This window comes from Cydia strobilella, chromosome 18 (genome assembly GCF_947568885.1).
Source record: "Cydia strobilella chromosome 18, ilCydStro3.1, whole genome shotgun sequence".
NCBI classification, from domain to species: Eukaryota; Metazoa; Arthropoda; class Insecta; order Lepidoptera; family Tortricidae; genus Cydia; species Cydia strobilella.
In genome coordinates this window covers 8499382-8511720 of record NC_086058.1, presented here as the reverse complement: position 1 = coordinate 8511720, position 12339 = coordinate 8499382, and the positions used below count along the sequence as shown (strand labels likewise).

Here is a 12339-nt window from a genome sequence, read left to right as displayed (position 1 = left end):
CCGATTTCATTGAAAAAATGTGACGTCACACCAGGGGGGTGGGGTTTGCCAAATGTGACCAAGTGTGACAAGGAGGGGGGGGAGGGGTCAAAAAACCTCGAAATTCGTGTGACGTAATATTGTCTTCGGTTACCGCGATAGTTACTCATGAAATAAAACTATGAAAACGGATTATATCGCGTATATTGAATTTCAATATACGCGATATAATCCGTTTTCATAGTTTTATTTCGTGTGACGTAATTAATGGATGAACCCATATAGGTATTTGGTGGTGACTGTCTATTAATCTTTCAGTCAAAAATTAGACCTTTTACCACTTACTGCTACCGTGAGAAGCCGCAGTAAACCTTTGCGTATTGTCATAATGTAATGATGTGTAGAAATGACACACACATTACATCTGTGCAATTTCAATAGCGACAAAGTCAAGGTTGCGGTTAGTCTGAACTCTGCGTGTATGAAGGGAACCGGCGGGCGGAAATAAGGCTCTTGTTGGTTTTGCACAATGCTGAAAATGAATCCGCTTCCAAAGGATGGCTGCTGGTTGATTAAGCAACTGCGCAGTTTGCTGTGTTAATACTAAATCTGCCATAAATCATGGATCTTTGGACTTGGATCAATGATTGATGACCATGTATCGTACAATATCGTGTCATATGTCATATCGTCCTGGTTAATTGACAACAAAACTAGCAAATCAGAGAGCCTATCGCGAACATCAACAATCGAATTTTGGTTATCTGCCTCTCCGTTTATATCGCGTATAAGTTTCCGTCAATATCGCGATAATTTTCCATCCTCATGTCGTTTAAAAATCGTTGCCTCTGATAAATTTTGTGAACAGATCTTGCCAGATAAGACCAAAAATTAAGTAAGTAGCTGAAATGTAATATTCGGAGAGGAGTTGACGATTTCAGAGAGTAAATTTAATGTTAACAAGAGCTACAGATGTAGTGCATTAGTTATTTGTGCAACAAGAGAGGAAAGTTGGTCTTTCTTGCGAGTGTTTATTTTGAGTCCCGAGAAAGCGAAAGATTCTATAATTGAATCACGAGCGAAGCGAGTGATTCTTAGTTAGAATCTTGAGCATAGCGAGGGATTCAAAAACACGAGATGTAAAATAACTGCTCTCGTGTTGCACACATAATTTTTCACCTCAGTAGTGAGAACATATTAAACGTTAAAATGTATTTCGAATTACACAGAATAATTCAGAGAAACAAAAAAAAACAAAAAAAATGTTATCAAAGTATGAAGTGGCAGTTCATGGCCTTTACTAAATTAAAAAGTTACTTTGTTTCACTCCCTGGAGTGAGGAAAGTCGCACTTTCCTCACTCCAGGGAATGACGAAAGTAGGCTTGTTCGAGCTGCTGAGGTGAAAAATTATTTTCCATCGTATTTTCACGGAAACGTACGAACGTGTCTTGCTATTTCAGTCAGTCTCGGTACAAAAAGTACTGACGTTGACTGAAGTAGCATGACAAATACGAACGCTTAACCGAGAAAATACGATGGCAAACAATTATGCACTACATCTGTAAGTAGGTTAAAGCTACGTGTGTATTTCGAAATTTGAGGTTTATTAAATTATGTGTCAAAACATTTATGACTAATTGAATAGCGCATAAATTAATATAGCACTGGCGCCAGACTCTTGGATAAGCTTTGGTTAGGAAGTGCATCATTAGTTATGTGACAAAATATACGGGTCGTATTCAGAAACGCAAAATATGATTCTACTACTTATGCCCGCGACTTCCTGTGCGGAGAATAACGATATTAGTGATAATAAAAACTATTATACAGTTGTGTGCAATATAAGAGCAGTCAATGGGAAAATTAAAATTCGGAGAAAACTATAACATTAAATCAACTATATTGGATCTTTTTTTATAATTCTTCTGCATTACTTGTCATTGTTTCAAAATTAACTGTAACCTTTAATTAAATAATATTGGAAGTAAAAAAAAAACATCATGAAAATCGGCTTTTTTACTACCTCGCGGAAGTTTTTTTTACTGGATGACATGGGTTTAGGTGTAAAGCTTTGATTGGAAATAATAGGCAAGATACTAAATTATAATTATAGTACACAATTGTATTTTTTTCGTAGGTTGTTACGTTTTTATAAGAATTTCCGTGAGGAAGTAGAAAAGCCGATATGCTGATATATTTTTTTACTTCCTATATTATTTAAGTAAAGGTTACAGTTAATTTTAAAACAATGTCTAGGAATGCAGAAGAATTATAAAATTATAAAAAACCGGCCAAGCGCGAGTCGGACTTGCGCACCGTGGGTTCCGTACATTACACAATTTAAACAATGTATTTTTTATGTCAAACGTGAGTGAAAGGTAAATTGCGGTTTACGATTTATGACGTATTAAAAAAAACTACTTAAGATATCTCGTTTAAACCAATTTTCGGTGGAAGTTTGCATGGTAATGTACATCATATATTTTTTTTAGTTTTATTATTCTCTTATTTTAGAAGTTACAGGGGGGAGGGGGGGGACACATTTTACCACTTTGGAACTGTCTCTCTCGCAAACTATTCAGTTTAGAAAAAAAATATATTAGAAACCTCAATATCATTTCTGAAGACCTATCCATATACCCCACACGTATGGGTTTGATGAAAAAAAAATTTCGAGTTTCAGTTCTAATTCTAACCCCCAAAATTCATTGTTTTTTTTCTATTTTTGTGTGAAAAGCTTAATGCAGTTCACAGAATACATCTAGGTGGGGCAGATAGACAGAATTACTTTCGTGTTTATGATGGTTGGGGAGCCCAAGAGGGGATTTTTGGAGTTACTCGAGCGCGTCACATTAAGATAGGGGGGATACCTTGCATCCTGTTGAGTACCTCCACCAAGTATGCTTCCTTGAAACCGAGCCGGGAGTCCAGGAAATAAAAAAATAAAAAGCTCCGTTGCCATTATTTTAATAATACGCTTTTAACGATATACTTAAAGTATTGTTAATAATAGGTGAGCCCAAGATGATAAATTTGAAGTTACTCGAGCTTAAAAAAATTCGATGTGAAACAACATTTATTCAGATATCTTCAAACTGTGATATCTCTTGAACCCGTTAGTCAATTTTCGTCTACTTGGCGGCATTCTACACAGTTTTTTAGACAAAAAAGTTTAGAAATAAAGTATATATTTACGACAGAAAATTTTAAAATTATCTTTAAAAAAATATTTTTTACATCGTCAGAATAAGGATACTGCTCCACATTATCGTCAGATTAAGGTTTAACCTGGGACATCAATCTGAACCTGTGTATAATAATCTGACACACGTATTTCAAGATGGCGGTTTTTTTTTGCAACTTTGTGACTACGATATTTGCTTATGGACCGCCGAAATCGTCAGATTATTTAAATAGACACTTTTATTAGGGTCTATTTAACAACCTCTTTGAATATCTGACGCGCTCGAGTAATTTTTTTTCTCCATATTTTCTACCCTTCCGTATGACCACTGACCATGTAAACCGGCAGATTAACATACCCTTGTCATCAGAGAGATGTTGCGGGACTGACACAAATCTGTAGACGCTTTCCTGCTCGCTAAAAAAGAAAATATTATATAACCTTTATATTATATAACACATTTAGCATCGCCGCCTCCCCAGCTATAATATTAGTAGGGATTTAGTATTCACATTAGTGCGTCCACGCTTACACTTGTTACTCCATAGAACGAGCATGATGTGGCTAAATATGATACAATTTTTTATTGTCTGTCTGAATATGCCCCTACGATGGCAAACCTCATGCATATTCAATGGAACGATGAAATAAGGTTGACCTGACTGGTATGTGTGTTTCGCGTCAGGGGTTAAATAAAATAACAATTTATAATTGATGGTAACTATGCCACTGTGTCTGTTTGAGATAGTGTAGGAAATAAAATACTATGTACCTACCTATATGAAAAACATACACTGCATACTATTCTGACAGTTAAAATTCATTTGTTAAAAAAGTAAAGTTCAAGAAAATTATTAAGCTTCATTGAAGGTTCTCTTAGATCTTCTCAAAATTAACTCCTGTCGGTGCCATCTTCTTCAAAATTTTATAATTGCTCATTTACTTTTCGGGCCATTCGACTATGGAACTCTCTCCCTGTTGAGCTAAGACGTTCTCAATCTATTACCTCCTTCAAATCAAACCTTAAGGAATACTTTCTTTCCCTTCCTTAGTTTTTATTATTGACACTGTTTTTTCTTTAACTATATATAAACGTAAAAGTCCTGACTTACTGACTCATTTAAATCAACGCCCAGCCCAAACCGTTGGACCTAGAGAACTGAATTTTTCACAATAGGTAGTTTTTATAACGTTAGTATCCACTAAGAAGGGGTTTTTCAAAATTCATCCCCTAAGGGGATGAAATGAGGGTCCAAAGTTTGTATGGGGTTCAAGTTTTATTTTAAGCTATGAATTCGAACCTTGGGTAAAAGATATATTATTAAAAAACAAGTAAACTAATTTTAGCGTTTTTGAAAATTCATCCCCTAAGGTGGTGAAAAAGGGGTTGAGAGTTTGTATGGACCCCAGAAATTTTATCAAATGCGGGATTTAAAACTTTATATCCGGCATATTATTAGAATACAAGATAAGTAATTTCAGCGTTTTTAAAAATTCATCCCCTAAAAGGGTTAAAAAGGGGTTGAAAGTTTGAAACCATTACAAATGCTTTGAAACTTCTTAGAAAGGCATAATAGCCGCTTACAAAAAAAAAGATTTCGACGTTTTTGGAAATTTGTGATGAAAAACAAAGGGGTTCAAAGTTTGTCTTGGGGTTCAAATTTTATTATAAGGTAGGAACTTGAAACTTTGCAAAAAGGTATTATATTAAAAAGCAAGAAAACTTATTTCAGCGTTATTAAATATATTAATAACGGGTCACTCACGTGTTTTAAGTCGAAAACGCTCGACATGTTTCACTCCGTACCGAGGAACCGTCACCGTCGACGCAAGCTCCTGATGACGTTCCTCGGTACGGAGTAAAACATGTCGAGCGTTTTCGACTTAAAACACGTGAGTGACCCGTTATTAATATATTTAATGTCTGTGTCTCAAGAAGTTTTGTTATTAAAATTATTTCAGCGTTTTTAAAAATTCATCCCCCAAGGTGGTGAAAAGGGGGTTAAGTTTGTATGGAGATCAAACATTTTATTGAGTGTGGGACTTGAATCTTTGTATAAAGGCATGTTATTAGAATATAAGAAAAGAAATTCCAGCGTTTTTTAAAAATTCATCCCATAAAGTGGTTAAAAAGGGGTTGAAAATTTGTAGGGGTCCTAATTTTATTTTAAGCTAGGTACTTGAAACTTAGTAGAAAGGTATTTAATTAAAAGGGCAGAAAACTTGTTTCAGCATTTTTTAAATTCATCCCCTAAGGTGGTAAAAAAGAGGTTGAAAGTTTGTATGGAGATCAAACCTTTTTTTGAGTACAGGACTTCAGTCTTTGTATAAAGGCATATTATTAGAATACAAGAAAAGTAATTTAAGCGTTTTTAAATATTCATGCCCTAAAAGAGTTCAAAAGGGGTTGAAAGTTTGAATCCATTACAAATGCTTTGAAACTTCTTAGAAAGGCATTGTATTATATTACAAAAACAGTTATTTCAACGTTTCAACTTAATAATTCAACCCCTAAGGGGGTTAAAAAGGGGATGTAAGTTTATATGTAGTACAAGTTTTCGTTTAAGCTAGGAACATGAAACTTGGTAAAAGGGCATTATATTAAAGTAGACGTAAACTGATTGCACCGTATTAAATCTATTAATAACGGGTCACTCACGTGTCAGTCGAAAACGCTCGATATGTTTCACTCCGTACCGAAGAGCGTCATCAGGAGCTTGCGTCGACGGTGACGGACCGGCGCAGACTGCGGGCCGCAGCCCTCCGCGCCCGATGACTCGGCGCGGGCGCCGGTGGCGGCAGGGGGGGCGAGAAACTACCCTCGTTTACGGCATTATTGTCAAATGATGGGTTGCACACAACACTCACTACGTCATTCGCTAATGGTTCGTCCACACTGTCCACCGACGTAGTACCTAAAACAGTTTTCCAGCTCGGAGGCACTGACCAACCACAATCACGGTTAAAATTCGGATGACGACCAATTTCGATAGCCTCCCGTACTTTTCGCTGAATCACAAACTTTTCTTTCGCCAGCACGGTTACCTTATCGAAACGTATATAGTGAGTCGAATCCGAATCCAATACGTGTTCCGTCACCGCAGAACCCCGGCTATGGCGGGTGATTGCACCGTGTTTGAAAAGTTTGTATTAATAAAGTTAGCATAGGGAGCGAACATTTTTTTTAAATTGTGGACTTGAAAATCTAAGTGTGTGTGAGAGATATTATATCGAAAACATTTTTTTTTAGTTAGGGGCTTGAAACTTCGTACTTTGTGAAAGACAAATTTCATGCGTTGTATAAATATTAACAAATGATTAACCGTCCCTATTGATATCTTATGCTCATGTAAAATATATAACCACCAACATACAAATCCACGCGTACGAAGTCGGGGGCAACAGCTAGTTTAATATATAATTTTAATTTTTATGCATGTATGTCTATGTATGTTTATGGTTATACGTATTTAAGTATGTTTATCTATATTAAAGTTTTGTGTTGTTTGGCTATATTTAAGTCGACTTTTCATATTATGTTTTTTGTTTCTTTGCCACCTACCGTATATTCTATTCTATTGTCTCCGATACCCAAAGGTTGTCTGGAAGAGATAGCTTTTAAGCGATAAGACCGCCTGTTGTTGCCTCTATCCAATTATGTTTGTTTATGTTTCTGTGCGTTTATTGTAAACTATGTGAGATGTGCAATATTGTATTGTACTTTATTATTGCTAGGTATTAAAACATACATGCAGATTTCTTAAATGTCTTTTAACACAGACGGTTTAAGTGCTTGTGAGATTATCTACCTAGGTACTTACTAAAAGTAGCCTTCAACCATTTTTGAATAGAAACATACATATTTTTATTTTATTTTGGCGTTCCCCTCTGTCGAAACTCTATGACCAATGGTCATACACATTGTATGGACTGACGTTTATCTGACATGGCTATTTTTACGTTACGTATACATTTGACGTGCCCTTCCCCCGCAAAAATCGGCACACTGTTTTGAACAGAAAATTACAACATACATTTGGTTATATCCTCCAAGGGTCCAGCACATTATAGCCCAAATAATATGGAATTTTCTAGATTCAACAGACATTAGTCTATGTGGTCTATGTGGCACTCAAAAAAGGCACATAATTTAATAATAATAATAATAACATACGGTCGACATTTGTCGGGCATGCCGCCGTCCCGGAGAGTCACTCAGGCATATCATTTCCGGTTGTTCTCATCTTGCTAACGGCGAGTACTTGCACAGACATAATCTCGTAGCCAGGATTATTCACCAGCAGCTTGCTCTTCTATATGGCCTTGTGGACCGCGAAGTACCGTACTACAAGTATTTACCTGTGCCAGTTCTCGAGAATGGTCGTGCCACGCTCTATTGGGATCGATCTATCATCACTGACAGGACTATTGTAGCCAATAATAGATCGATCGCAGCGCCGAGCCGTGCTCGTCGACATCACCATCCCCCATGATGAGAATCTCGTGAAAGCCGAGAAGGACAAGTCCAGTAAGTACCTAGACTTGGCTCACGAGATAACCGCCATGTGGGATGTTGATTCGACGATCATTGTCCCGATAGTCGTTTCAGCGAACGGTCTCATAGCGAAGAGTCTCGACCAACACCTTGAGACACCCCCGATTTATACGAAAACGATCCCAAACCCGGCCTAGCAGCTTCACCGATGTAGATAATCAAGATAAAAATGAGAGCCCTAAATAAACCTTGAAGAGCGGATATCTCAACAACTATACAAGATATCGAAAAACTTGACTGAATAAAACTTGTAACAAATTAAATCTCTTTTCATTTTGTATAAGTGGCCAAGTGGCTCAGATGCATAGTTTCCGAGATATAATCAAAAAACCGAAAAATGGAACCTTCAAACCCCCCTCCCCCCCAGCACCAGGGTTATGGCCGGGGACTTTTGATATATTCATCTCCTAACTAGTCCTTGTGTTCCTTGCATTTCCCTCTATACCTTTTTTTGGGCATTTATTTCCTGGCCTATATAATATTTATAATAAACATTGAATATGAAAGACATTCTTAACTTTTAAGGTAATTACAAAAAGTGAGTTTCTCGATGCACGAAAAACATTAAAATCACACTATTTAGAGCCTATTGTATATCTTTATACACATGCAACTGATGGAGCCCTCCGGGTCCAATACAATAACGCGTTTCGGGTGCTGCTAGGGCTGCACCTCTTCTGTAGAGCATCAGGGATGCTTGCGGAGGTGCGTATTGATTGCTTCTATCCGACCATATGCATGAAATGAACATCCTTGGTGTAACGGGTGCAGGCCAGCCCTAACCCTATCCTGCGCTCAATTGCAAAATAGGTTCGATTGTCCATACTTCAGGCTGTGAGATTCATGTTTCCCGCAGTGGAATCCGTTGATTATGATTGCTTATACTGACCAACCGCTTACTATAACGTAATAACTGTGCAAAGTTTGGCTTTCATATGAAATTCTTTGTGACAACGTCGGATAAGATGACTTCTCTTATAGTGACAAATCGCTTACTATGACATCCTATTTTCATGAAATTATGTCCAGTTATACTAACACACGGATGACGTCATGCGTAATGTGGTATCGACACCGAGAGGTATACCTTGGGACACGTACGTGTTGGAGGACTTAGACTACGCGGACGACATCGTGTTGATTTCGCCTACTCTTGCTTATCTAGAAGCTAAACTTGAAGGTCTTAAAGAAGAGGCTGATAGAATGGGCCTGCGAATCAACAGACGCAAGACAGTCAGCATGCGAGTGAAGTCAACAAGTCCCTCAGGTCGATCCATCGCGTTTTCTGGCCAAAAACTATTCAAAATGAAGACCTATGGAGTATATGCCGGCAAACACCCATTGGCGAAGAAATCGCGATACGGAAATGGAGATGGATAGGACATACTATTCGAAGAGGGGAAACGAATAACGCAACCGTCGCTTTCGGTTGGAAACCGCCGGACGGAAGAACCTCTGGGGTGCCATAGGACAACAACAACATACTAACACATTTGCTGGTTTACGTGGCCGTCCCCACATCTTTCCCTGCGAGGACGTTAGGGGCCTGCATGGCGTGTAAGTTGGTTTAGTTTTGATTCTCAGTGACAAGTTGATAATTGGTACAAGGTTAATAAAACTCATTTCTCACAAAAATATTTGAGATTAATTTGGAAAATTAAACAAAAATAAGAAGTTAATCAACTATGCTTTATATGACATCCGCTTAGTATAACATATTCATATCACTTCCCTTCGATGTAACTTTAAGCTGATTCTACTGTATCAGCATCAACAATTATTCCTAACGTTTATTTAGGATAACAAATGGTTTAGAAAATCAATGCACTAACTAATAACAAATGTACTAAGTACAAAATAGGTGTGATTCTTGTGTAATAATTTAATAACTTTCTGCGTTTTGTTCATACTCTGTTAACAGTGAGTGCACATAATAATGTGAACATTCCATTGTGCTTTCACTTCTCATACTAATGCAATAGGGTCTTCATACTGTATACAATAGACACACATGGAAGGTAAACAAGTTTGATTTCATACATAAAATTGGGGTGCTCATAATTACTGTTGGTAAATATCGTAACAGCTGTTTAACATATAATTAGAATGATAAATGAATTTATGCAGCTGTCTGGCTAGATGAAATAAATGCTGAAAAAATACATAATTGTACATAGGTCGTAATGATATCAAAATATTACTCACGGTTCTGCCTCTATGGACTGTAGACGAGCGACATAGTTCGATGGAATGTATCCTTCTTGTCTTGTTTTCTTGCTCCTAGCTAACCACCAGTCACCTTGAGTATCATTCAGGATCTCCAAATGCTCGCCCTTTCTAAAGCTTAAGTCCTCATCAGTTCTAGCGTCGTAATCATAAAGGGCGACGAAAATACGGGTGGGCACCACCTCGTTTGTATCCGGACCTTGGCTCACAGTGGATCTGGGGTCCGGGGGTGGAGTCGGCACGGGCGTTTGGAACGGTCTAGCATCCTCCTCGTGAGGATTAGCCCTGTCGATTTTAGTTTTAGGATCCTTCTCTCCTGTACTACTAAAACAGTTCCCCATTTTCTCTTTACAAGGTGAGATTGGTTCCAATCGTTTTGTCAAATCACACACTTGTTTGAATACAAACACCAGTCCAAAGTTTGTATATCTATAAACATTTTATTATGTCACATAAGAGTCAATAACTTTAAACATTTATTGTGTTTTATAGTAAACAAAGACTAGAAAACCCCAAAAACCCCAATCGTACATCACAGAAATCAGCCATTTTGACGCGCCATAGACAAACATAGATTTTAGATTTACTATCTCTTTCGATTGCGTTCAAGGATAAGCTTCCTTTCTTAACAAAGTTTACTGTTAATACAAATGTGAATCGATGAGCGTTTTTTAGGAATATTATTTAAAGAATTAAATTATTTTTAACAATATGATAAAATGGTAAAAAAAGTGATGCCGCTACTAGCGACATCTACTCATATTCCTTAGAACTACCGCTACAAGAAATAAACGTTTGTTGATTGAATGTTGTAATATGTCTGAACTAGATGTCGCTGCATATTAGATTTAGGATTTTGTAGTAAAATAAAACGGCAAAAATGGAACAATAGTTTTTAATTTTACTCGCTCGTAAAAGCTTTCTTTATCCTTAAAAAAACTGATGAGTAAGTAAGAAAAAAATACAATGTTGTAACACATCTAAAACAAATTCAAAACAGATTTACAATGTAAATGGTAAACAGGTAGGTAGGTAGCAACAGGCGGTTTTATCGCTGTAAGCGATCTCTTCCACACAATATTAGGGTAGCAGGATATATATAATAATAAATAATAATATTATTATTAGCCGGCCGGCAAGAGTGGAGACGTTAGAGATAATAGAGATATAAGCTCCAGGGGTGAAAACGAAATACCTATGCACAAGACGCGAGTTGGCTCAGTGGCTGTTGGTGGCTGTCAGCAGCCGCTCACACCGGTGTTGCCCTTGAGCCATCCTAGATGTCGCTCTAATAGGATTTTCACTTCACACCACTCATACACTATGGATAATAATTCTGCAATGTCCGTTTTTTCGATGAATTGCGATAAATTCTACTAAAGGAAGGTATGTCTTCCTTTAGTAGAATCGCAGCACCGCCTCCATTAATGATGACTCACGTTAGACCGGGCCGTGTCCGGGCCGGAGCTTCCGGCGCTTCGTTTTCTATGGAAAGCATCACGTGAGTTCGATCTAACGTGAGTCATTCTTTATGTTCACTATGATTGTATCCCCAGTGTAATCCAGTATATAGACTCGAATGTTGATATATATATATATATATATATATTTATTTATTTATTTATTTGGAGATCCAACAGCTCTGACATTAACATAAAAATTTTAATACAGAAAGCCTATTATAGAACACAGGTAGTTATATTTATGGTTTGAACGTTTTGACTAAAGACATTCAATGTTATTCATAAACGCCCTACAAGCAAGCATCCATCAGCTATTAATCGTTTGTAATTTTGACTTCTGTGTTTGTAAGTAAGGGATAATACATAAATTAACTAACTGAGGCTTGTAAAGTTTTATAAATAAGGTGTTAAGAATCCAAAAGTACATGGACGAAACTACGAAAGGTACCTAACTGATCAAACAGTAAGAGGATCGTTTGTTTTCAGCTTTGTAAACAAACCAATAAATTTGACGTTCCACTAAACGGGAAATCCTGATTCCGTATCCGTGCATCCACATAATCATCCCCGGTTGACTATGGAACGAGATTCGATCGTTAATTTATTTCGTGTCGCGGGATTGTCGTGATCCTTAATCCGAAGGCTCGTGTGGATTGGTCGTGCACTAAGCTTCGCTTATCGTGCCGCCCTTAATTAAACAGGGCTCTAGGGCAGCACAGTGAAGCTGAGACGAATCAGCTTCGTAACAGGAGCGGAAACTAGTCAAATATATAGACTGGTCGTCTCCGTACACACATTCAACCACGTCCTTAGGCGATCTTGACGTTGAATGCGAATTATGTGCATATCACTGTCTCGATTTCACACCGGAGCGGCGTGTAGATCGGCATCAGTTTGATAACTGCGATATAGGAAAATACTTAATTCGTGT

General features: G+C 37.4%; 1 protein-coding gene across 1 annotated transcript in view; it reads right to left on the bottom strand.

The window, feature by feature from the left end:
- LOC134749755 (tyrosine-protein kinase Src42A) overlaps positions 1 to 10505 on the bottom strand; it is a 98293-nt gene extending 87788 nt beyond the window's left edge. The window contains exon 1 of the mRNA XM_063684783.1: positions 9925 to 10505. Coding sequence (XP_063540853.1) covers positions 9925 to 10286 — 362 coding nt within the window. The 5' untranslated portion in view covers positions 10287 to 10505. The remainder of the gene's footprint in view (positions 1 to 9924) is intronic.
- Between the last annotated feature and the right edge of the window lie 1834 nt (positions 10506 to 12339).